The 27,940-nt window shown below is 43.1% G+C and overlaps 1 protein-coding gene across 1 annotated transcript; it reads left to right on the top strand.

Annotated features, from left to right (window-relative positions):
- Window positions 1–799: 799 nt before the first annotated feature.
- RBM12 (RNA binding motif protein 12) lies at window positions 800–26,252 on the top strand. The gene is made up of 3 exons (XM_073606567.1): window positions 800–1,052; window positions 15,499–15,574; window positions 22,320–26,252. The coding sequence occupies exon 3, from the start codon at window positions 22,342–22,344 to the stop codon at window positions 24,985–24,987; it is 2,646 nt and encodes an 881-aa protein (XP_073462668.1). The 5' UTR covers window positions 800–1,052; window positions 15,499–15,574; window positions 22,320–22,341; the 3' UTR covers window positions 24,988–26,252.
- Window positions 26,253–27,940: the final 1,688 nt, after the last annotated feature.

Raw genomic sequence — 27,940 nt, 5'->3', positions numbered from 1 at the left:
AAGGGGTGAAATGTGTTACCGAGGGAGTGATTCTAACTGTAGGGGGAGGGGACTCGCAAGGGGAGGAGACCGATCGGTGTTCCTTTTCTCTGTACTGGGAACACACGATCGGTCTCCTTTCCCCTGACAGGATGTGGATCTGTGTGTTTACACACATAGATCCACGTCCCTGCTCTGTTACCGGCAATTGCGGGTGCCTGGCGGACATCGCGGCCGCCAGACACGCGCATCGGCTCCTGAGTAACGGACGCGTCCCCTAGATGGCCGGGAAGCCGAGGACGTCATAAGGCGCCCGCCTAGGATGGGAGATCCCTCCTGCTGACGTCATAAGGCGCCCGCCCAGGATGGGAGATCCCTCCTGCTGACGTCATTTGACTATGGGCGGGGAAGCAAGTGGTTAACTAACATTTTTTTTGTATAAATATTTTTTAAGGGGTATGACAGGGGGCGTGTCTTATGCCTAAATACTTTTGCTAATAACTGTCCCTCATTCCCATCTCTAAATGTTGGGAGGTATGCAATTCGCAAACTTGTGAGATCAGCAGGCTTGCTGTTGCTTTAAAAATTAAACATCTAAACAGTCAGACGGATTTCTAAATACTGTATTTCACTATATAAAATCATTTTACTGTTAAAAATATGTGTAAATGCAAAACTCTGTTGGGTGTAACAAGATGTCTTCTTGCCCCCTTCTTAGTGTATCCTTACTGTGGAGGAGGGCGAGGTGTAGTAAGATGGCAACGACGAAACGTCACTTCCGTTACACACTCTGACGGGTCGCCTAATCTGACGGAACACCGCGCTAGTTCTTGGCCACACCACCTCCTCCCGCGCCGAAGGAAAAGGCGGGCCGCGTGACGTCACTTGCTCGCCTGTGCAGCCGCCATTTTGAGCGGCTGCTTCTTCTTGCGGATAAAGAAAACAAAACAACAAAAAAAAATAAGCGGGTGGTCGTGCCAAACGTCACCCGCCGAGCGAGCAGAGAACACGGGGTCTCGCCTTCCCTTCTTCGGCGTCTCCTCGTGTCCTTTCACTAAATACAGATTGCAGCGGTAAGAGTTGTGAGGAGACGATGAGGGGAGGGGGATGGGATGTGTATGAATGTGTGAGGAGAAGAGAGGCCGCCATTGTGGGCTCCACAGGCCTGACTGACCTCAGAGGAGGGAGAGAGAGAGGAGGCCTCAGCCTGTGTACAGAGCCCGTCATCTTCTCATCATGTCTGTCATGGCGGCTTCCAGTCACCTCAAGGTGCGTCCAGGTACCAGTCCCCCCCCCCCCCCCATTACCAGTCCTTACTACAGGGACCCCCCCTCCCCCATTACCAGTCCTTACTACAGGGACCCCCCATTACCAGTCCTTACTACAGGGACCCCCCATTACCAGTCCTTACTACAGGGACCCCCCATTACCAGTCCTTACTACAGGGACCCCCCATTACCAGTCCTTACTACAGGGACCCCCCATTACCAGTCCTTACTACAGGGACCCCCCCCATCACCAGTCCTTACTACAGGGACCCCCCCTCCCCCATCACCAGTCCTTACTACAGGGACCCCCCCTCCCCCATCACAGTCCTTACTACAGGGACCCCCCCTCCCCCATCACCAGTCCTTACTACAGGGACCCCCCCTCCCCCATCACCAGTCCTTACTACAGGGACCCCCCCTCCCCCATCACAGTCCTTACTACAGGGACCCCCCCTCCCCCATCACCAGTCCTTACTACAGGGACCCCCCCTCCCCCATCACCAGTCCTTACCACAGGGACCCCCCATCACCAGTCCTTACTACAGGGACCCCCCATTACCAGTCCTTACTACAGGGACCCCCCATTACCAGTCCTTACTACAGGGACCCCCCATTACCAGTCCTTACTACAGGGACCCCCCATTACCAGTCCTTACTACAGGGACCCCCCCCATCACCAGTCCTTACTACAGGGACCCCCCCCCCCATCACCAGTCCTTACTACAGAGACCCCCATCACCAGTCCTTACTACAGGGACCCCCCCTCCCCCATCACCAGTCCTTACTACAGGGACCCCCCCTCCCCCATCACCAGTCCTTACTACAGGGACCCCCCCTCCCCCATCACCAGTCCTTACTACAGGGACCCCCCTCATCACCAGTCCTTACTACAGGGACCCCCCATTACCAGTCCTCACTACAGAGACCCTCCCCCATCACCAGTCCTTACTACAGGGACCCCCCATTACCAGTCCTCACTACAGAGACCCTCCCCCATCACCAGTCCTTACTACAGGGACCCCCCCATTACCAGTCCTCACTACAGAGACCCTCCCCCATCACCAGTCCTTACTACAGGGACCCCCCCATTACCAGTCCTCACTACAGAGACCCTCCCCCATCACCAGTCCTTACTACAGGGACCCCCCCATCACCAGTCGTTACTACAGGGACCCTCCCCCATCACCAGTCGTTACTACAGGGGACCCCCCCATCACCAGTCGTTACTACAGGGGACCCCCCCAATCACCAGTCCTTACTACAGGGGACCCCCCCATCACCAGTCGTTACTACAGGGACCCTCCCCCATCACCAGTCGTTACTACAGGGACCCCCCCCATCACCAGTCCTTACTACAGGGACCCCCCCCCCCATCACCAGTCCTTACTACAGGGACCCCCCCCATCACCAGTCGTTACTACAGGGACCCCCCCATCACCAGTCCTTACTACAGGGACCCTCCCCCATCACCAGTCCTTACTACAGGGACCCTCCCCCATCACCAGTCCTTACTACAGGGGACCCCCCCATCACCAGTCCTTACTACAGGGGACCCCCCCATCACCAGTCCTTACTACAGGGGACCCCCCCCATCACCAGTCCTTACTACAGGGGACCCCCCCCCGATCACCAGTCCTTACTACAGGGGACCCCCCCCGATCACCAGTCCTTACTACAGGGGACCCCCCCCGATCACCAGTCCTTACTACAGGGGACCCCCCCCGATCACCAGTCCTTACTACAGGGGACCCCCCCCATCACCAGTCCTTACTACAGGGGACCCCCCCCATCACCAGTCCTTACTACAGGGGACCCCCCCCCATCACCAGTCCTTACTACAGGGGACCCCCCCCATCACCAGTCCTTACTACAGGGGACCCCCCCCATCACCAGTCCTTACTACAGGGGACCCCCCCCATCACCAGTCCTTACTACAGGGGACCCCCCCCCCCATCACCAGTCCTTACTACAGGGGACCCCCCCATCACCAGTCCTTACTACAGGGGACCCCCCCCATCACCAGTCCTTACTACAGGGGACCCCCCCATCACCAGTCCTTACTACAGGGGACCCCCCCATCACCAGTCCTTACTACAGGGGACCCCCCCATCACCAGTCCTTACTACAGGGGACCCCCCCATCACCAGTCCTTACTACAGGGGACCCCCCCATCACCAGTCCTTACTACAGGGGACCCCCCCATCACCAGTCCTTACTACAGGGGACCCCCCCCCCATCACCAGTCCTTACTACAGGGGACCCCCCCCCATCACCAGTCCTTACTAGAGGGACCCCCCCCCAATCACCAGTCCTTACTACAGGGAACCCCCCCCAATCACCAGTCCTTACTACAGGGAACCCCCCCCCCCCCACATCATGTCCGTCTCTATTCCTCAGCACAGACAATGCAAAAATGCAACTGCATTTGTTAAGAACGTAAACATATAAGAAGTTTGCATCGGATCTGGCAGAGCGTTGTAGTTGTGACGGTCTGCGTTGTGCGGACTCCTCCATGGTTTATGTCCTGGGGGGGTGAATGTAAACCTGCAGAGTAATTTGTGTGCCCGTTATACACCTAATGTGTTGTGTTAAAGTTTTAATTGTATATTATCTTGGCTCGTAACTTGCTAAATGCGATCTCAATCGTGCTGTAAACGCAGTCGGGGTGCGTGGAATGCGTTTGCAGTGCGTGTAAACGGACTTCAGCCTGTATAAGAGCCGTGTGTCACGCTTTAAAATTGCGCACACTCATGCAATGGCGCCAAACTTCGGTTCTTAAAAATCTCTGTAGGCGACGCTTTAACCACTTGCCACCCGCCATATAGCAGAATGACGGCGGCAAAGTGGTTTCAATATCCTGACTGGACGTCATATGACGTGATCAGGATATTAAGCCGCAGCGCAATCGTTGTAGTTTGTCAGATTGACGCACCGCAACAACTCCGATCTAGGTAAAGATTCTCTGACGGAGACTCTTTACCACGTGATCAGCCGTGTCCAATCACGGCTGATCACAATGTAAATAGGAAGAGCCGGTGATCGGCTTTTCTTTACTCACGTCTGACAGACACGAGTAGAGGAGAGCCAATCGGCTGCTCTCCTGACAGGGGAGGACTGTGCTGATTGTTTATCAGCACAGCCCCCCCTCGGATCCCACCCAGGACCACCAGGATGGCCACCACACTGGACCACCAGGTATGCCCCCCCCCTAGACCCCCAGGGAAATACAAATTTGTGCCCAGGCAGCTGCCAATCAGTGCCCACTCACAATGCCTAACAACTGCCAGTGCCACCAGGGATGCCTATCAGTGCCACGTATCAATGCCTATCAGTGCCACCCATAAGAACCCATCTTTGTAGCCTTTCACAGTGCCGCCTAGGGGTGCAACGGATCAAAAAACTCACGGTTCGGATCGTTCCTCAGATCAGGAGTCACGGTTCGGATCAAAAAAAAAAATTCTCCCCCACTGTAATAATATAATTAGCAGGGTATTGCAGAGTATTGTCAAGGTATGGCAGAGTATTGGCACTGCTGCCATCTGATCTCTCCCTTCCACTGTACAGATCAGTACACAGAGGGGAGAGAGGGACCGGCGTCATGACATGACGCCTGTTTGTTTACAAGTGATCGCTCCATCATTTGACGGAGCGTTCACGTGGTAAACGGCCACCAGGTGTACCAAGATGGCCGACGCTCCGGAGCTCGGCCGAAGCCGCGGCCTTTCCTAAGGCCGAGGCGGCGGCGCGCTCCGCGGAGCACATGTGTGCCGATCCAAACAGGCTGAACCATACGGATCGGTGACGATCCGTTGCACCCCTAGTGCCGCCTATCATTTCCCATCAGTGCTGCATATCAGTGCCCATCAGTGCCTGCTCATTGGTGCCGCCTTATCAGTGAAAGAGAAAACGTACTTATTTACAAAATTTTATAACAGAAACAAAAGCAAAACTTTTATTTATTTTTTAGTTTGGGTACAGTGATGGATGACCGCGCAATTCTCATTCAAACTGCGACAGCGCTGAAAGCTGAAAATGGGTCTGGGCAGGAAGGTGTATAAGTGCCTGATATTGAAGTGGTTAAAATGTTTTACAGGTTACGAGTTTAGAGTTGGAAGTCTAGTGCTAGAAATGTTGCTCTTGCTCTAACGCACATGGTGATGCCTCAAATGTGTGGTTTAAACGGCATTTACATATGTGGGCGGGACGTGCGTTCGCTTCTGTACGTGGACAGATGCACTTTAAATTTTTTATTGTTCTACTTAATTTTTTTAATTTTTACACTTTTGCTTTTTTTTTTTTTTTTTTTTTTTTTATTCCTGTTACAAGGAATGTAAACATCCCTTGTAATGGGAATGGTGTGTGACAGGTCCTCTATGGATCTATAAGACCCTACATCTCTCCTCCAGGCTGGAAAGCATGAGATCAAAAATAAAATGAACGATCCCACACTTTCCAGTCACGGCTTTGTTTACAACCGCGGCCTGGAGGTGATGTGATAACGTCGCGCCCGGGCCTCCGACGGTCATAGAGCTGACTGGTGACTCCCTGGAAATCTCTAGTGTGATATGGGGGTGTCATTAACAATGTATTGACAATCCCCGCAGTTCGCATATGACAGTGGGAACCCGCAGTGGATTAGCAGGGTTCCCACATCGCACAAGTGTAAACCGAGCCTCAGTGATGCTTGGCCAGGGATTTTTTTAACATTGTGATAGCTAGTGGGGGCAGGGGGGGAGGGACCCCCGCTAGCTGTTGGATCAAGGAGGTGCGGGGGCCGGTCTGTTTGTAACATGTTATACCCTGAATATGGGTGTAACCTCTTACGAAAGGTGGACTTCACATTTTAAACCTGCTTCCAACCCCATTCTGAATCCTGTAATAACTACCGTGTAGAAAAAAAGATGTCTATACTTGTCTATTGTAAGGATGCTCTTAGTTGAGAGGAGAGACAATCGACAATGGATGCCTCATAGTAAGCCTATTGGTGACATCGACAATCTCTCCTCTCCCCTGAAGCCTGCACTATGTCTCTCCTGGGTGTACTTTACGTTTCAGTTAAGATCTGTCCCTAAGCTGCCATCTTGCATTACAGTGAGTGAGAAGGCATAGCTCTGTAGTTGTACCCACAGTAACTGCGATGGGGATTGGGGGGCTCCCTGCCCACAGAGAGGAGGATTTACCAACCACTGTACCTACAGGCAGCTTGTGGTGCACGCTGCGACATGTAGAACATGACAGGTACTCTTCTTTTTTTTTTTTTTTTTTTTTTTTTCTGAACCTAGTGAGATTAGGTAATCAATCTGAAATTAGAGCAAACTACTTGTGTGAGGTCCTTCCAAAACCATTTATTCTTTTCTACATGCAAGATAAATGTTGGTTGATCTGACTTCTCACCATTTGTGGTCAGCTCTAGATATGCAGAATAACAAGCTTTTGTTTTGTCACTCAGTTTCAGATGGGTGGGGGGTAAAGTTGTAAAATTTCTATATGGAAAGCTGTGATGTGGAAATACACGGTAAAAAAAATAGTAATTGGTAATTAAGTAAGGGGGGGGGGGGGGGGTGTAAGCAACAAATTTCAGAACTTGGTGCCGTCTCCAAATCCCTCCTTAAAATTCTACCTATAGAAGAAGTCTTGGTGGAATTATTTTCACGAAATCAAATCTGAATAAATGATATGTCCAAATGAGCTTTAAAAAAATACTCGTAATCCTATATTTCCAAAAAAAACAAAAAAGGACCTTTGTGACCTGTTTATAACCAGTCTGTACTGATTGGGCAGCTTTTAGGAACACTTGGTTTTATTGGGAAATGGAAATTTGGTTAAATTGAACACTAATACACTAGGGCTGGTCCCATGAACTGGGCCTTTAGTAATTTCCGAATCAGTAGAGGTCTTCACATGCACTGCTGCATTGACTCATTCAGGGCTACTATATCAATATAGTGTATAATGGGCGACGCCTTGATGTTGATATGTAGGCTCTGAGTGGTGGTGACCAGTAGGGTGCATTATAGTTGTCCACTTGTAAACACTGGCATAAAATGTTTACATGCTAAAAGTAAATAATGCAGGAAACATATGACCCTGGATACAGCTGTGCCTATTATTATTATTATTATTATTATTATTATTATATATTTTTTTTAATTTTTATTTTTTTTAATGCGCTGCTGAATGCATCGCAACATTACACTGCCTGGAGCAGCTGTCTGAAAGGGCCTATAGATTTGTATGCTGCTGCTGCATACAGACGATTACAAAACTAGATGATGTATGCAGAGTTAACATCCATGTAAATGTGCCTTTAAAGCAAAAGCATGTCTAGACACAAGTGGGTTGCCAATGTGAGCTTATCCTAGACTAGGGGTCTCAAACTGGCAGCCCTCCAGCTGTTGCGAAACTACAAGTCCCATGAGGCATTGCAAGGCTGACGGTTACAAGCATAAGGCAGAGGCATGATGGGACTTGTAGTTTTGCAGCAGCTGGAGGGCCACCAGTTTGAGACCCCTGTCCTAGCCTATTAATGCCTACATTTCTGTATGTACACACTTCTACTGAATCAACTATTATCTTGGGACAGCTGTGATTAACTGGAAAATCTAGGCAACTTTTTTTTTTTTTTTTTGGTGATTGAACTGGGGGTGGCCTCTTTGCTTCCTAGGCATACAACCATTCATTGCATTAACTAGTGGGGTACAAAATTGTGGTTATTCAAAGAGGTTAGTTGATCTCTTCCATTAAGAATGTTGACTTATGCTATACCTGGGTTGAATAGTTTTGCCTTACTTCTCTAACCAGCCCATGTTCAGATGTGGGACCTCATTGTGTATTCTGCTCCTTTTTTCATGCAAAAAAAGGGGAGTAAGTGCTGATCAATAACAGAAACGGGTACATATTGTATGGTGTCCAAGTGGAATGGCACACTTACAAAATGCAAAATAGATCTGCAGCTCTTGAACGGATTGTGTTGCCTGGTACAGATTTCCGTTGGACAGAGGCGCTCTCATTGAAGACACTCCATGTTTTGAAAAAAATAAAAATTGACAGATGAGTATGGATAAGACTCATCGTATGAAAGGTTATTCATTTACTGCTATGGTTTTCAATGTGTGAAAGTATGACTAATTGATCGGTGTGTTTTACCTGCTGATGGAAATCTGGAGGTAACAAGATTGTAATCAACCATGGCACCGTAAAATTAAATAAGGCAGTTAAAGTGATTGTTTGTTTTTTTTTTTTTTTTTTTCTTTCTAAGTTCAAATATCTGACACGACAGAACCTATAGTAAAAAGCTGGCATTGGAATTCAGAAACCTGTCTAGGTATAGGGCAGTATGCAGATATCTTGATGATGGCCTTATCAGGGATTGGTGATCATCAATGATGAACTGCATGACAATATTCATGGTAGGAATCCTTGCCCAGTCCAGTATAAATTTGCTAGTTTTGGTCTGAAAACATGTCTCTAGGTAGTGACTTTCCGTATCTTGTTTTATGATGCTTGCTAAACATTCTGACTTGAGTGGAAGTTTTTTTTTTTTTTCCATGTTGTCCTGTAAGTCTCTTGCACTAAACCGGTAGCTGGTTGTATTATTTTTAATAATGGTTTTTATAATCGGTGACTGGTGTTCATTTCTGCACTAAATTTTATTAGTTCAAATTTTATTGCAACAGTTAAAATTTGCAGTCAAACTAAGTACCGGTAATTGTTGCTTGACAAGGCATTGAAATTGGTATAATGGCAAAATTTATTACATTGACTTCAACTATTGATTTTCCTTTTTAGCATACAGTTGATTTAAGACTCATGATTTTGAAAGTTGTCTTGCATACAGATTATTTTTGTAATAGTTTTCTAAATTGATGTGGTTGCTTTATGGGGTTGGATTATACAATTGTTACAATTTTTTTTTTATAGTTTGAAGTTCATTTTGCATAAATGTGTGGGGTTGTTGTTTTTTTCCCCTCATGGCGTTGTGACTTGGTTTCACTTCAAAACTTCTAAAACATGCTTTATATAATTGTTTAGGCTCAAGTCCTAACAAGTTGCATCGTGATAACTTTTAATTTGTGAAACTTGCATACCAAGTGCAGATTTTGTACACGTAGAGCAAAAAATGTACCACCGAAAATTTTCTTCAGTATTTTGTCATTTTGATCTTACACTGTTTTCTTGAAGTGCGTTGTTTGGCTTTAGCTGCCTATTGAAGGAATCATTTGTAGTTTAACAGGAAATTAATATTTTATTGCTTTGAAATGATAGTAATTGATGTAGTTCTGATGTAATATTGAGCCTTTTTTGGTGTTTTTTGAATGAAAATGATTGTGGTTGGTAATAAAGGTTCAGTGACTGTAGCTTTAATCGTTCGAATTTTAATTACCCTAGAGGCTATTGGGTAAGGTTTAGAAAGATTTAAAGCGCACCATGCAGGAGTTTCTAATGCATTTTTTTTTTTTTTGGCTGTCGCCATTTAGGGAGATTCACCCTCTCTAATTGTCCAGGTGATCGTTATCACCAAAAGTGAAAGAAAATCCCAAATTATGAGTGGTTACCAGAACAGAAATAGAGGTGACATTTTCCAGTGGGGCTACTGGTTCTGGTGTCTACCAGAGATTTCATTCATTTTGAAGGAATTTCCTTTCTAATTCTGTTGTGGCTATGGAAAACAGATGGCAGAATAAATCCTGGCGGGGGTTATCACCTTCACTGTATTCAAAATGAAACACGTTTTGCTTTCATTTATACTTTAAAATCTACTGTATGAGTCAAGTATGATGATTAAGGTACAAAAAATGTTTAATGGAAATGTCTTTACACTTCTTTTTATAATTTTTTTTTTTTTTTTTTTTTCTTTTGGCTTGGCATCTGTGCTACAAATCTTGAGGAATAGCCACGTTTTAGCATCTTGGCTCTGCACTCAACAAACTTTTTTTATACCGTGCATTCATAAAGTATTCAGACCCCCTTCACTTATTTTGCAGCTTGATACTACAGTTTAAATATGTGGGGTTTTTTTTTTTCTCATTAATGTACGCTTGGTACCCCATAATCACAAAGTGAAAACCGAATTTTGGATATGTCTGAATTTATTAAAAATAAAAACTGAAATATCCGATGTACTTAAAGCGGAGTTCCACTCAAAAGTGGGAGCTCCACTTATCTGCCTTCTCTCAACCCCAGCGCCCCCCACCCCTGCTGCCACATTTGGCACCTTTCGTGGGGGAGGGGGGGGTACCCTGTTTTTGACAGGTATCCGTCGTAGGGCTGGGAAAAAAATCGATTTAAATCTTGAATCGAGTTGAGAGGTCAAATCGATTCAAAATTTAAGCAAATCGATTTTTTTAGATTTTTTTTTTTCTTTTTTTTCACCGCGCCGGTCCGGAGGCGCTGCGGGCATGAGTTTTTAGGCGAGGCCGCGGCTTCGGCCTAGTCCGCGGCTACGGCCGGACGGCGCGGACTAGGCCGAAGCCGCGGCCTCGCCTAAAAACTCATGCCCGCAGCGACTCCGGATCGGCGCGGACACCGCGCCGGGCCTGAAGAACTGCGGGCAAGGAGTTTTTAGGTGAGGCCGGACGCTGCGGACTAGGCCGAAGCCGCAGCCTCGCCTAAAAGCTCATGCCCGCAGCGCCTCAGGACCGGCGTGATTTCCAAAAAAAAAAAAAACTCGATTCGAATCGTGAATCGAGTTTTTTTTAAGAGAATCGAAGATTTTTTTTTTTAAGAAAATCTCCCAGCCCTAATCCGTCGACACTTCCTCTTCCGCCTCCCTTTTCCTTTTTCCTCCCCTCTTCAACCTTCTTTTTCCTCCTGTCTTCCCTCTTCCTTTTTCCTCCTCCTTTTTTTTTTTTTTTACCACTTCCATACCGGATAGAGATATTATATATATATATATATATATATATATATATATATATATATATATATATATATATATATATATATAATCTCTCTATCTATCTCCTTTTTTTTTTTTTCGCTTTAAAAAAACATTTTTGATCACTTTTCCTATTACAAAGAATGTAAACATCCCTTGTAATAGGAATGGTGCATGACAGGTCCTCTTTATGGAGAGAGATATGGGGTCTGTAAGACCCCCACATCTCTCCTCCAGGCTGGAAAGCATGAGATGAAAAATGAACAATCCCATGCTTTCCAGCCGCAATCGTGGCTTTTACAACCGCGGCCCGGACGTGACATCATTTCGCGCCCGGGCGTCCAACGGTCATAGAGATGACTGATGACCGTCTGGTCACCGGAAATCTCTATGCTCGTCATCCGGCGGCGGCTGATTCTTCCTCCAGGTCCCCGATTGCACGGGAGAGCCCAGGGAAGCACCGAGGGGCGGGGTGTCCCTTCCCGTCACCTGTAAGAACAATCAAGCGGCTGAACTGCCGATATGATCTTTATTGCGATGCACAGAATGCACAGGCATCATTCACATATCCCGACTGAAAGTCAAAGAAGGCTTTATGATGTACTGCGGGCGGGAAGTGGTAAAGAAAATATATACGTAGCTGGGACAGGTTGGTTCTTCCCAAGCAGTTAAAAGGCCTGGGTCTCCCAGACCTTCAAAAATACCACTGAGCCTGCCACCTGACCAGACTGGTGGACTGGCACGTACACCGCCTCTCCAAAGACTGGATCACTCTGGAAGACTCCTTTGCAAGTCTCCCCATAGCTAATTCGCCCTGGATCAATCACAAACATACCCAAAGATTTCTCATCACACCCACTCATTGGTACCACACTATTCTTCAAACTGGCATGCAAATCGCTATCACCCCCTCGCCCGGCCCCATGACCCCACTGGCCGACAATCTGGACTTCCCCCGGGATTGACACTGAAGGACCCAACCCTTGAGGCACACACCTCACAAGCCAGGGCACATGAATTCTTTATAAATGGGACTTTCCTACCTTACCCTGCTCTCTCTGCAAAATTACCTAACCACGATATACCCGTCTACAAATACCTACAACTGAGACATTTCTTTCAATCGCCCCAGCACACCCCCCTTTGGCATAGGGAGCTCACACAGTTTGAAATCCTCTGCTCCAGCACAGAACCCCAGGGTCACTTAATCTCGGTAATTTACTCCCACCTATTTTCATGATACAAGGTCAAAGATGACAAAATTGTGCGACAATGGAAACACGACCTATCCATAGATCTCACCCCATCGGATTGGGATCTCATATTTACCCTCATGCACAAAGGCTCCGTCAACGTCTCGACTCGGGAAAATAGATACACACTGTTCTCGAAATGGTATAGGACACCCGATTTAAGGTTCATCACTTTCATCCCACCATTCCCCCGACTTGCTGGAGATGTAATGCAGCCCGCGGCACCCTACTTCACATCTGGTGGGATTGCACCCTTATACAGTCATTCTGGTCGGAAATCCATCAGCTGATCTCCCACATACTCACCGACCTTCTCCCCCGCTAGCTATTTATTACACCACACCACCGACTCCTGCAGCTCCTACAAACAATCCCTAACTCTACACCTCATTAACGCGGCCAATTTATGCATCCCTGCCCTGTGGAGGAATTCTGCTCCCCCACCGCTGAAAGACTGGATCCGTAGGGTAGACAGAATAGCGGATATGGAACAACTCATATGCCAAGCGAACGACAACCCTACCAAATTTCGCACCACTCGGGCAAGTTGGATACATTATAGGCAATCCCAAACACAGACCGCCCCATCCCCAACGCCTTCACCTGCACCCTGATGGCTTTCAACTGTCTTCCGCCCCATACCTTCCCATCTTGCAAACCCGCCATCCCTCCCTCACATCACTCCTCCCTTTCCACGTTGATCTGATGATGTCTTAATCCCCGGAGCTCTCCATACCTGCCCTCACTATATACTTTATGTACAGTACCTTACAAGTAAGGGCTCTATCCCCAGACGGACACTCCAATCTCCGCCACTATCACTACCCTGCCAATCTGACTTTCTATCGGGAACCAAGACTAAACCTGGCCACACCGTCCCCCCTAGACTCACTCACCGACTCTTTCTACACCCCGTCCCGTTCACAGCGAAGGTCCCTTTAGGGGTGAACGGAACTGGGGTTGAACCTGGACGGTGTGGATATATTCCCCATACTCAACCCGACTTTCTCGATTTAATGCCTCGTCTCATGGGGCGAAAATTGTGATAATAATGGATAGAGTCCTTGTTTTTTCTTTTTCTTTTGTTTCCTTTTTTTTTTTTTTTTTTCTCTTAACCATTGTTGCTGAGCTTTATAGATACCCCCTAACATCTCACAGCATCTGACCATGTACAGATGTTAACATACAAGCCTTTCTCTAAGCATTTCTTCATGTCGTTCATTAATACTTGTACTCTTCACTTGCTTTGCTAGCTTGTTGCAAAAGTTTGTCTGTGCACATTGACCACCTGTATCTTTGATTATTGTAATTATGTCATGTACTACTGGTTTACTTGTAAAACTCAATTAAAACTGTTGGAAAAAAAATAAACACCGTGGCCATATTTTGACCATTTAAACTGAGGAGAAAAAAAAAAAAAATTATATATATATATATATATATATATTTTTTTTTTGGATCACTTTTATTGCTGTCACAAGGAATGTAAACATCCTTGTGAAACCAATAGGCATGTGACATGTCCTCTTTATGGAGAGATCTGGCGTCTTTAAGACCCCAAATCCCTCCTCTGCTCTTAAAAACATTTGATCTCACGAACATTGATGTAAGCAGATGTCCTTTACTTTGAAAATGGTGCTGTTTGCTTCTGGGTAAACCAAACCAGAAGTGATGTAAGCTCATTGCTCCCGAGTTCCTGTATCAGCCAGTGGAAGGGGGGTACTTTCGGTGAGGTGGGAGGGGACGCTGCTAGGATTACTTTTTCAAGAAAACCGACTGTCGGCTATTAGGCCCCTTTCATACATGTCTTCAGTTTGTTTCATCAGTTCAGTCACGTTTTTCCAAAGAAAAAAACGGATCAGATAACATCAGTTTTTACATCCACATATAAAAGTCAGAAATGACAGTCAGCGCCAGCAAGTGAGGGAGCCTGTCTGTACAAACTGCCCCCTCACAACAGATCGTCTGTTTTGCATCAGTTTTTCGTCCAATCTGTTCTTTAAATGGATGAAAAATAGGGCTGTCATCCATTCCCAAAAACGGATGTTGACGGAAGCTGATAAAAATAGATAATCGTTCATTTTTCCATAGGAATGCGTTGATGTCCGTTTTTCATCCGTCAACGGATGGATGAAAAACAAACAAACGGTCCGTATGTGTGAAAGGGGCCTTAATGGAACCACCAGGTATCATCCCAGTATAACCACTTGAAGTCTAGTGATGTATATGGGTATGTCGCTGGTCGGCAAGTGGTTAAACAACTGTAGTGTCAGGCTGCAACATAACAAAATTGAAAAAAGTGAAGGGGGTCTAAATACTTTATGAATGCACTGTGCATGTGTGAGCACAAGAGATCTTGTATAAAAATGCTGTTGTGCATATGATTGATTGAATAGGAAATCACACCAGTTTTACTGCTATATGCTATAACATCTTGACCATAATATATGCTGTTGCAGGTTGAGATGCATTTATTTTTTTAAGGATTCTTATGACACTTGACACTACTTTTGTAGTAGCTTCATACTAATCTGTTCCACTGGGGATGGAATATCTAGATAGGGAGTGAAGTCATGCAAGTAGCTTATCAATTTGAAGAGTGGCGCATGCTCGGTTGTATTTGACCTATCCAGACTTTGCATGACTTATTTTATACTTTCTATTTTATTTAGTTTTTTTTCCCTTCAAACTCAGCATTGCTGACTTGGTTCAAACCTTTTTATAGGCAGTTTGTTAGTGTTGTTGTGTCCTCTGAAAGTTGTTTTCTCGGTCACATTAATCGCTATACATCGCGATCTATAGGTGTATAGGCGTATACCAGTATTTATTTTTTTTTTAGCTACAGACCATAATTTAAAATGTAAATGACATAGCATTATTTTTTAATGCATTGTTAGAATATAGTTTTTTGTTTGGGTGTATCAGTAATCAGACACACAATGTGTTTTTGAAGTTTTGATTAGCATGGAAGGTCTTTGTTCTGAAAAAAATTATGATTTTTCCCACTGTGTTTTGTGATGGGAGTATATTTTAATAAAATGTTTCTTTGGATGCAGAATGCATTTTCTGAGAATGTAATATGTTGATATTCATGCTTGCCTTAATTCATTTTTTTTTGCAGTCCATAAAGATTTTTTTAGTTGCCCACAGGATTGACTACCAGGCTGGTTAAGAAAATAATATCCAATTAATCACAGGTAAGATTCTAGATCAACTATATTAAATGAAATGCACTAATAGTTACCCAACTTCTGAAGTTTGATTTACAAAGTGAGATTTTCAGATTTCCAGAACCGTAGGCGGTATAAATGCATTAGCATATAATACACTTTGGTACTTGTATTTGATTTTTATTTTTTATTTTTTTTGTATAGTTTGAAAAACTATTTTATGGGCCTTTTTTTTTTTTTTTTTTTTTTTTTTTTCTTAGCTCAGTGCAGACATTGTCCTTTTTATTAAGTGTTATTAAACCCTACTTAACCACTTTAGCCCCAGAAGGATATACCTCCTTAATGACCAGGCCTTTTTTTGCGATACGGCACTGCGTCGCTTTAACTGACAATTGCGAAGCTGTACACAAACAAAATTGATGTCCCTTTTTTCCCCACAAATAGAGTTTTCTTTTGGTGGTATTTGATCACCCCTGCGGTTTTTATTTTTTGCGCTATAAAAAAAAAACAATTTTGAAGAGAAATTTTGCTATATCAAAATAAAAATTTCTTCATCAGTTTAGGCTAATATGTATTCTTCTACATATTTCTGGTGAAAAAAAAAACGCAATAAGCGTATCTTGATTTGCGCAAAAGTTATAGCGTCTACAAAATAAGTGATTTATTTTTATTTGATTTTTTTTTTACTAGTAATGGCTGTGATCAGCAATTTTTAGCGGGACTGCGACATTGTGGCGGACAGATCAGACACTTTTGACCTTTTTTGGGACCATTGACATTATTTCAGTGATCAGATCTAAAAATAGCCATTGATTGCAATATAAATAAATGATGACGCTGGCAGGGAAGGGGTTAAGTGTTCCCTGGGAGGTGTTTCTAAATCTAGAAAGCCAGTGGATGCTTTCAAATGCTTCTAGCGCTGCAACTAATGATTATTTTAATAATCAGTTGGCCTATTTTTTTTTAGATCGGATAAAAATGTAAAAAAAAAAGTGTGGTGTATAATTATGCAAAGTTTTAAAAAAAGACAATTCTTGAATATCTGTATGCATTGGTAAATATATATAACCAGCTATATGGTTGGGGAACAAAATATATAATCTGCTCTGACAATAACAAGAGATGCTGTGTATATATAATATTGGAGGCTGAATCTGGTACGTATCATCAGACTCGGAGCAAAATTTTTATCTAAAGAAAAAATCATTTAAAATCCTTTAACACTGTTATGCAGCTTTTCAGACAGGACTGTAAATCGAAAATTATGTGATAGACTCCCTTGTCATAGGCAGGTAGATTGATACAAGCCCGCTTTCACTAAGACCTTTAGTAACCGCAGCAAGCTCATTGAGAACTACAAGCTGATATTCACAAAGGATGTCGGTACTTGTAGTTGATTCATTCACAGAACTCAATGACTGATGTGGCCGTGTAGGCGGAGCCCCACACGGCCACGATCCTTCTTTTTTTTTTTTCTCTCAAAAAGGGATATATAGGGAATTTCTCCCCACACTGCTGTCATACAGAGGGCTCGGATCACGGAGAGGCTGCAGGATCGGGAACATGTTACATGTTCAACCCTAAATACAGGTGGAACATGTAACCTGTATCCTTTAATTCTTTTGCTGGCAGAGCTGTTTTTGCATGTGTGTGTTTTTTTTTTTTTTTTTTTTTTTTTCCATAATTGTAGAGGAGATAATTATAAAACCCCCAAAACTTTTTATGTATTTTCTGAAAGCAGACACCCTAGAGAGTAAAATAATAGTTTCAATTCTTTGTTACCGCAAAGGTCTGGGTGGGGGTTGTGCTTAAGTGTAGCAGAAAATGGGGACCCAAAAGTGACATCATACACATCACTTCTGGGTCAGGAACAAGATCCTCTATGCGGCAGCACCCGCTATGTCCTCGGCCTGCAGATGGGCAAGTGGAGACTGGGGTGTATGAAAGCATTTGGGTGACAGCGCAGCCTCTTGAATGCTTCCATCTGACAAGCAAAACCTTGATGAAAACCTAAATGTTAGAGAAAAAAAAAACCTGCCCAGGTGGTTTGCATTTGTGACCAGTTTAGCATTAGACATTGAACCCCCCCCCCCCATATAGTAAAAAAGCATAAAATGTACATTCATGTTCAGTACGCTACACTTGTTTCTGCAGACCTGGGGCCCATTCACACCTCTGCTTTGCGGCAATGCTGGTTTTAAAGTACAAGTCAGCACAGTGCATTTATTCACCCTTTTAAGGTGCCATTGAAAATGAATGGCACTGCCAATGCACAATATCGCTCAATGGTGGTGCTTTAGCAGCCCTTATAAATAAACTGGCTTCATTTACAACACACATTAATGTGCTGCTACATAGCGCCTTGGTCTGGGCTTTTATACTATCCTGGTCTGATTTACTGAGATCTTTGCTTTCCGGCACACATGGTGCTACCCATCTACATGTTGGAATTCATACATGTTTGCAATCTTCATCAAATCTTGCATGGGTAAATTATAGGTTCATTAAAAATGTAAAGTAAAATTGTCCCAAATAGTCTAAGATTTTGTTTGCAAGCAGTTTTGAAAGTTGTACGAGTACCAGAAAGCATTACAACAGATGACAGGTTATTAGAAATTCAAAGCTCCACTCGAATGTTTATCCTTTGTTGGGCTTCCTTCACATCCTTGTCGGGTAGCCCATTAACCATGCTTTCTCGTGCACATACAACTGGGCATGAGAAGTGTACAAAAGTTTTTGAAAATCGCTACGTGCCAAAACGCACGGTACTTTCTTCTATGTTTCGGTGCGCGCATTAGCAAGGTGCATGGAGGTGCCATATTAGCAAAATTGGTTTGGAAAAATTGGATAGGTGTCCATTCACCTATAGGTGGTGTATATCCCACATAGTAATTATTATGGCTGCTCTGTGTCTACTGATGTGCAAGAAAGGGCTGCACTATTCTGTGCATTGTGGGAAAGCATGCAATTTTGCACTTATTCCCTCAATGCAGAAGCATGAATGTATCCTAAGTGCAGAAATTCTAAGTTATCCACTTACAGACTGCATGTAAAAGATGCCATTAATAGAGAGTGGTCATTTTTAGATGAGGAAGGACTTTTGATGGCTGAATTGTTTTCAGTACCTTGCCCACAAAATTCTGTATGGCAGGCTATATGGTAGTTTTTATCTGATGTGTGTAGCATTCTTTTCACTACCTTTTTAGGAAAAAAAAAAAAAAGCTACAATTGGGTGCAATTTCTTTAGGTGCAAAAACTGCTAGATTTCCTTCCCTACCCTTGCTATATGAATTTATTACTTTAGTCTGGGTTCACATATGAGCGCACAGCGGCTCACAGCAGGAGTCCGGTGCAGCTCCATTCACCATTTCAGGTCTGATTTCAGCTCGAATTCAGACCTGAAACGAACCAAAAGACGCACAGGGCTCCTATGCAATTGGCACTGGAGCCGCTGCAGAGATGTGTGAACCGGCTCCATAGAGAGCCGGTCACAATCTCCTGCTATGCGAATTGGATGTGGGGAAACCCGCATCCAATTTGCACTAGTGTGAATCCAGCCTTAAACCTTTCTGCAAAAATGCATATGAAATGTGGTTTTGAGTATTGACATTTCTTTGTGGCCCCAGTGTGCAAATGCACAAATATGTGGAAAATTGTGTTGATTTGATTGGGCTGCTAAAGAATGGCTGTTTGTTCATGTGGCAGAATACATACATTTTTATTAAAGAAAAATGCATTTTTGGAGGTTCAGTGTACTCGTAGACATGGGGCAATAGACGCAGGTTCTGTTGGTGAAATGGGTAACTAGCAATTAGGTTAGTTTTACAGTTATTTGCTCCCTCCCCTCAGGTCACTGCAGACATCTCAAAATGCAAAAACAACAGCACTTAGTGTAAAAATGTACCTTGTGACCAGCAGCACTCAAAATCGCCCAATAGCAGTGCACTGAACAGGTATACCACTTATTTTTTGTGCTAGCTGCAACATATAAGAAGTATTACTACAGACATCAACATGTGGACTTCATAACTGGAAACTGAATGTTTTAGGCGATATTCACAGCAGCGATTTGGGCTGGTGCCAAATGTAGCAGAAGGAATCGGATTCTTGCTGCCATTCTGAGCAGCTAGGTGCAGCCGCTAGCACCATTCAAAATGACTGGTCAACAGCAGCTGCAGCTATTCACTGCACATCTAGCAATTACCTTCGGTGATCGCTGCTGGACGCACACAGTGAGTTCACCTGTAATCACTGGCTGTACAAGGAGCTGCAAATGGTTGCAACCGTCAGAGACCTGTTGTCATAGTGAATAGGACAGTAGCCGCTCAGAGCCGCAACAGGTTTTTGCTGCTACAATTCACACCAGTGTAAATCGCTGGTGTGAATGTAGCTTTAAGCCTGGGTTCACACTATTGCGAACACAGACGTCACATGTGATTTGCACCCGCACTGCTGTGCAGATCTCATGCAATATCTGTGCAATGAGAGTTTCCCCATACAGTTTGTAAGGCTGAACTCGTATTGGATTCACACAAATAAAGGTACAGGGACTTATTTTTTTCATTATTTTTTCACACTGGAATCGGATCACATGGGTGTTCACATCCATGTGATCTGATTCCTGTCCGAATCCACAGTTCGCACTGCAATCTGTGAACCAATCTGGGGGGTTTCATTAACATTGTATTGACACCTGCAGCAGTTCGCTGTGTACTGCCTGCGAGAGAGATGCAATGCGTGTACCTGCACTGGTATCGCGCAGGTTCCCGCATCGCTAAAGTGTGAACCCAGGCTAAAAGATAAGTGCAGTTATCTTTTTGCTTCTACGCCCAAGACGCATACTTCAATGTTGTGACCCACTGCAGTGTTTACATCCTAGCAAGACATTACTTGTCGTAAGCTTCAATGCAGATGTGTCGGGGCTCTGTTCAGTGAACAGCACCACGATGCACTTAAAGTGGGAGTAAACTCCCTTGTATGTTTTTTTTACCTATAGGTAAGCCTGTAATGAGGCTTGCCTATAGGTATAGTAAATATCTTCTAAACATGCACCATTTAGGAGATATTCCCTCTAGATGCAGCCGGTGATGTCACCACCGAATGCGCTCTGAAGGAACTTCATACCTGTGCTGTTCCTTCAGAGCCATGCCATAAATGGTGATGTCATCACTGGCTCAGCCATTCATATCGCCGAAGTCCACGAACCCGGAAGAAAGGGCAGGTAAAGGTGGGGGAACCTTCAGCAGTGACAGCGTGCTGCTGGAGGGCTTAGTTTTCAGATAAGTCTGTCATGATGTGCTAGTATGCAATGCATACTAGCACATTATGACCTAAACTGCCCGGTGCCTGGATTTTATTTTTTTAATGCAGTTTACTACTGCTTGAGCCTAGGCTCACATTACTGCGGGTTAGAAATCGTGCGGGTTCAGCTCAATCCGGCAATGCAAATCGTGCGGGTTCCTGCGCACATTTCTATTGAAATCACACCCAAAGCCGCCAAAAGTAGTACAGGAACTACTTTTGGGAATCTGTGCTATTGCCAGCATATTGCTTGCCAAATTGGACCAATGTGAACCTAGGCTTAATGATGTGGCACAGTGGTTTGAATGGGCCCCATAAATCATAATGGTGTCATTATTCTATCCACATTCAAAAATGAGTTTCCCTTTTAAAGTACTACATTGCTAGGAATTTCCGCCTTGCTAAAAAGTTGGCGGAAGAAACCAGCTTCTACACGTTGCCTGCTCTGCTACCATCTGATATATCGATCATAAAGATCTAAATTTCTATCCAAGACAAAGGTCCTAGAAATGGGGTGACATGTTCCACTCAAATACCTCTCCATTTCCCTTTACTTCCAATACCTAGTTAGGAAATTGCCCAACTCCTTCTCTTCTCTTCTCCTTTTTTTTTTTTTTTTTTTTTTTTTTTCTAAAAAGATAATTGCAGATGCTGACTTTTGTAATCTAATAACCCACATATTCAAAATGGGTTTATTGATTACTTGTAAGTTTTAGGAAAATTTAAAGGCACGCTTATTATGGTTTTATCATATATTGTATTACGGTAAGAAAAATGCTTAAGGCCTAAGTTTAGTCTTTCATAAAAAACAAAAAAAACACACAAGGGACAGTACTTATTATCAATGTGAAGGGTCAGTTGTGCTGATAAGCTGCTTTGGTTGAAATCAGAGGCACTCAGACTGTACTATGGCTCCTGTCAATGAAGAGTGATCTATGAATGGAGGGCAGGTGGGTGATTCAAATGTCTGCCTCCTCCATTCATAGAAGCTATAATACAGCTTCTATAAATGAAGAAAGGGTGAAAAAAGCATGGTTGTCACACTTGTCATGTGCCTGCCATGGGTTGCTTGGCTCTATTACCCCTGCTGCCCTAAAAGAAACCCTGCAGGGATAGGAGGTTCAGAGGAATTTGGATAAAAAGCAGCAGTAGTCATCAGCACAAGGGACACTCCACATTGATGTTAAGTACTGTCCCATGTACTTTTTTTTTTTTTTTTTTTTTTTTGTGACTTTAACAATTTAATTTTAATCTTTAGTGATATTTCCCCCATGTAATTTTGATTGTTTCATCATTTAATATCTATTTTGGGTTTCCCTGGATATCCATCATGTTCATTGTCTGTTGAAATGATATTCGTATTTTAAAACTTCTCTTCACATAAGCTATAACTGCAGTGTGCACAATTTAGGCTGAAGGTATATTTGTACAATTTAAGTCTGATGTGGACATTGCCTTTTTTCATCTGCAGGTGTTTGTTATTACAGTTCAACATGGCTGTGGTCATCCGTTTGCAAGGTCTGCCTATAGTGGCTGGGACCATGGACATTCGTCACTTCTTCTCTGGATTAACCATTCCTGATGGTGGAGTACATATTGTAGGGGGTGAACAGGGTGAGGCGTTCATCGTCTTTGCCACTGATGAAGATGCACGACTTGGCATGATGCGCACAGGTGGCACAATCAAAGGGTCAAAAGTTTCATTGTTGTTGAGCAGTAAGACTGAAATGCAGAACATGATTGAACTTAGCCGTAGGCGTTTTGAAACTGCTAATGTTGATCTTCCACCTGCAAGTTCCAACCGCCCTGGACCTCCACCTAATCCAGCAATGAGCAGCGGTAGCGCTGTAATGAACCGGGTCAGTTTGCCAACAACTGTACCTAATTTTAGTAGCCCTTCCACAAGCACAGTTTCTACAGTTACCACTGTACATGATAGCACTAAGAATGTCGCAACTTTTTCTACTGCCAATATTGGAAATGCTCCACCGAATTTAGGTGGGGCGTTTTGCAATCCAACATTTACTTCTCCTATGCCCAGTGTTGCGCCTCAGCTGCCAACTGTACCACCACCTCCAATTCCGCCAATGCCAACAATGCCCACACTGCCACCAATGCCTTCCATACCTCCTATACCTGTACCCCCTCCTGTATCTTCATTACCTCCAGTGCCACCTGTCCCTCCAATACCACCTGTTCCACCAGTCCCACCCATCAATGCTCTCCCTCCACTGTCTGGAATGCCACCTTTGAACCCACCTCCAGTAGGAGTTGGACCTTTGCCTACAGGAATGAATGGTTCTGGTTCACAAATGAGTAATATGAATCCACTGTTTCTTGGTCCTGTAAATCCAATGCCTTTGGGTTCTCAGAATGCAGTCAAGCAACATCCTCCCCCTTTGAATCATGATGATCCATATGTATCGATTCATGACTTGCCTATTCCGGTGTCAGAAGGAGATATCAGGGAGTTCCTTCATGGTTTACGTGTAGATGGGGTCCTTCTTATTAAAGATGCCATGGGTCGCTTCACTGGTAGCGCAGTGGTGAAACTTCTAACACCGCATGACACGTTTGAAGCTTTGAAACGTAATAGAATGATGATAGGGCAGCGTTTTGTTGAAGTCACCCCAGCATCTGAGAGACAGTGGGTGATGTCTGGTGGGAACCTTGTCAAAATTGGTCCAGGTCTCCATGGACCCTCACATATTATGCAGCAGTCACATCCCAGATCTAAATCTCCCAGCATTCGGCAGCGTTCAAGGTCAAGATCCCCCCATGAGCATGGTTTTTGTGTTTTTTTGAAAGGGCTACCCTATGAGGCAGAAAACAAGCATATCATTGATTTCTTTAAAAATCTGGACATTATTGAAGACAGTATCTACATAGCTTATGGACCCAATGGAAAAGCATCTGGTGAAGGTTTTCTGGAATTTAGAAATGAGGCAGATTATAAAATTGCACTGAACAAGCATAAGCAGTATATGGGCAATCGTTTTATTCAAGTTCACCCAGTCAATAAGAGCCAAATGGTTGAAAAGATAGACTCGCTTAGGAAAAAAATACAGGGTTTCAACTACATGGACCATAAAGATGTCCTTCTTGATATGGGGTTGGAAAAGCATGTACCTAGGTTGTGGGCACATCTTTCAAATCTACCTTATAACATTGGTAGAAAGGATGTATTTCAATTCTTTCATTTAGAAGGCATTGGAGTTGAGGAAAACGGTGTACAAGTTCTGATAGATAACAATGGTCAAGGCTTAGGACAGGCTATTGTTCAGTTCAGGAGTGAAGATGATGCTCGTAAATCTGAGTGCTTGAATCGCAAGAAGCTTAATGGGAGAGATGCTTTTGTGCGTATAATAAATAATGAAGAGAGGAAAGAAATTGAGAGCAATCCTCCTATTCAAGGGAGAAGGGGTTTTAAAATGCAAAATTATGGCAGTTCCCCACCTGACACAATGAGAGGAAGTGGAGATGAATTTGCTTTCCTGAGTAGTAACCTGAAAGACAACAATGGTCCAAATTTTCCTTTCTCTAGTAAATTCAGTGGACAAAGTAGTAATTTTGGTCCGCCTGGTCCACCACCCGGAATGGGGAGTGGTTTTGGAGATACAAGGCCACAACCACCAGGGTCTTCTAACGTACCAAATTCACCACTTGATCCCCCAGGATTTGGTAGTGGCCAAGGTAATTTCAACGTTCCTCCGTCTAGTTTTGGAAACGGACCCCCACCTTTTGGAAGTGGTCCATCCGGTACAAATCCACCTCCTAACTTTAACACAGCACCTCCAAACCTAAGTGGTCCTGGGGTTTTGAATGCTCCTCCAGGGTTTGGGCCAGGAAATCTGCAAATTGGTGGTCCTCCAGGCTTTGGCTCTGGGTCTGGAAAACCAGGCCCCACAGTAATAAGAATTCAGAATATGCCTTTTACAGTTTCTGTAGATGAAATTTTGGATTTCTTTTATGGTTATCAATTGATACCTGGCTCTGTGTGTTTAAAATATAGTGATAAGGGTATGCCCACCGGTGAAGCCCTGGTGGCATTTGAATCCCGCGATGAAGCAATGGCAGCTGTAGTGGAATTAAATGATCGGCCAATAGGAGCAAGGAAAGTTAAGCTTGCTTTGGGATAGATTATTGAAGTTGGGGGTGAACAAGATGTTATAAACTGTGACTGACAAATACTTTTAGTTTACTTGAGCATATTGCTTCGCATTGTATTGTTTTACATGGCGCCCTATGTGTATTGAACAATTGCTTAAACAAATTGCTTTGGTCAAATGTAACATTAGGGGTGCTTTTTTGTTTTGTTTTTTTTTCTCTTCTTTCCCTTTTTGACAGTGTTATTTTGACAAGGCATACCTGAATAAAATGATGTTGTGCTCTGTACTTTTTTTTTTTTTCCAAATGAAGCTAGTAAATTTGGTGTCTTTCAGATTTGTACAAAGTTTTGCATTGTGTTTTTCCATTTGAATCTGGTATTCCCGGTCAAATGCATTATAGGGGAGAATTTTCTATTATGTTTTATAGCTCCTTTTTGTTGATATATGACTTTTTGCCACCACCTTTTTGAAGGAAATTTGTGAATACAAGGCAAGGGAAAAGGGGGTTTCATATTGCTCTGTGGCTACAAAACTTTGTAAAGCTGGGTACTCTTGGAATACAATAGCACAGCAGGTAAGATCGCCTCACCAACATCGCTTATGTTTGTATGGCGATCTGTTTTTTTGTTTTTATTTTTCAGCTGTACCCAGCTTAAGTCACTGACCTGAAATCGGCAGGCAAATGAGAAACCCCCAACCTTACTGGTTACATACTTATGGAGTCCTTTAAATTTTCAGAAGTGGCAAATTTAATTTTTTAAACCAACTGTTCGTAACCAACTGGTACTTTCATCAAAGTGATATTAAAGATGTCCAATAGTGCACTTTATATAGCAAGACTTCATCTTTACTGCTTTAAAGATGCTGTAATATCCCTAATTGCCTCTTTTTTACTGGTCCTTGTCAAAATTATCAACAATTTTGTATATCTGTGTCTAAATTCATTTTAAGAAGTAGACTGGTTCCACTGGTTAGTGAAAATCTGAGCCGGTGGCAAAGCTTTCATTCCCTTTTTGGTTTTGTTAATTTACGTTTTGTACAATCTGTTTTATCTTTTTGGAGAGATGGCAGTGCAGAAACTGAACATGCTTTTGTTCAATGACTAAATGCTGAATGAAAAAGGTGGTTGCTCTGCAGATTTTCCTTTCTCCTTCCTTGCTTTTGTTTGTCTGTTTCTGTAATGCTTTCTATCAATCCACATGGATGTGCTACCCCAAGTTTTTCGGCATCTGAATGCTGACTGTACATAAATGATGTTCTCTGTTAATAAAATGTATGCTAATGTTGATGTTCAACTTGAATTTTTATACTTTATATGATGTGATTTGGGGTTTTCTTTTGTCCCAGATAAATATCAGACATTGGGTATAATATTGTGGAAATTGCCTAATTAAAACACTACGGTTGTACAGTTTGTAAAAGCACTGCCGTGCTCCACAAGTTTGATTCACGAGAAGCAATTTTCATATGAGAAATGTAAATAATATAGTAGTTGTTCCCTTCATTTTTACAAAGCATTTTGTGATGCATGTTTTGATTTGCGTTGCCTAGCTTTGTAATTCTGTCTGTTTTTAAAGCAGCCATGACTAAAGCTTGTAAAATGTAAGCCTTACCAAAGTACATGTGTATCTAGAACAGATTAGAATTATTTTTTCTTTTTTTCTTTACTGTTATATTTACAATTGTAATAGCTCAGCTTGTTTTGGTTAAAACATTTTCACACTTTTATGAAAATGTATTTTCGTAATGGTTTGTCTTTAAATGTTAAAGAAATAAAAAAAAAGAAAAAAAAAAAACTAAAAAAAAAAAAAAAATTGTTGATTCTATGCATTTAAAAGCATTAAATAAAATGCGTTTTTGTCCTTTTTGATGTTTTACATTATAGTGTACGACTGCTTGGTAAGCAGGTAAAGGAAAAACATTAGTTTTGCGTTTTTTATTTTGTTAGTATTTTAAAACCTTGAGCAGGCTTGCTGAGCTTTGCATTTTGAACTGTAAAGCCAGTGTTCAAATGTGGATCATGCTTAAGTCACTTTTTTCAGTTTTTTGATTACCAGAAACCTATCTTGCTAATATATTGGCTTTGTTGTTTTCCCTCACAAGTGCACGGTTGTATTGCTTTACAGGATGAGTTACAAGGCATTAGCTAAAAATCTGGTTATTACATATAATGTTGGCATTAAGACACTGAAAATCCATCAGAAAACATTTGTTTTATTTTTTTTCTTTTAAATATTGCAATGTCATATTTAAGCTAAATTGAGTGTGGTTATTCACATGCTGATAAATACAACATGGATGGTTTGTTACTAAAGCCATAATGTGCAGCCCACCAGAGGAGTACCTTTCTCAGCTGATGTCTTTCAAGCTAAGGATAACATCAGTGGGTTTGTGCGAGGACTTCGACACACCGTTTTCTGTTCATGTGAGAATTTTGTGGGTTTTTTTTTTTTTTTTCTTTTTTAAGCCTGCTTGTTATTTTGTTTGTTTTTTGTTTGTTTTTTTTTTTATTAATTTGAAACTGCACAATAGAGTTGCATTGACCTTATCACAGCACATTTGTAATTTCTGCCTTTTTTTTGGTGGTGTGTTCAGAAATTCTAATATTGAAATGCGATTGTCTTGCCAACCAGATGCTTGCTTCATTTGATTTAGCAAGCCTAAAGGAGGGAAACGTGCCATATAGGTTTATTGCAACTTTGTCATTTTGAGGTCCAAAGTAACATGATGTATACTTGCCTTCTTGGTAGCCTTAAAACTTTGCTGTGTTGCCGATCTCCAGTTGCTGCAGGAATCTCTATTTTCTGGATGTGTTATGTAACTGCTCCCCTGCTGCACGCTGTAGTTCCTCCTGTAACTTTGTTTCTCAACTCCAGTCCTCAAGGCACCCCAACAGGTCATGTTCTTTTCCCTCAGATGAAATGGCTGTGGTAATTACCAAGGCAGTGAAACTGATCAAATCGCCTGCACAAAATAATGAAAA

This window comes from Aquarana catesbeiana, linkage group LG12, assembly GCF_042186555.1.
Source record: "Aquarana catesbeiana isolate 2022-GZ linkage group LG12, ASM4218655v1, whole genome shotgun sequence".
In the NCBI taxonomy this organism is placed as follows: Eukaryota; Metazoa; Chordata; class Amphibia; order Anura; family Ranidae; genus Aquarana; species Aquarana catesbeiana.
This window is presented reverse-complemented; position numbering and strand designations above follow the sequence as displayed.

Bases quoted from the DNA above. Each gene is read 5' to 3' on its own strand.
- RBM12 (XM_073606567.1), top strand. From the start codon at position 22,342: ATGGCTGTGGTCATCCGTTTGCAAGGTCTGCCTATAGTGGCTGGGACC.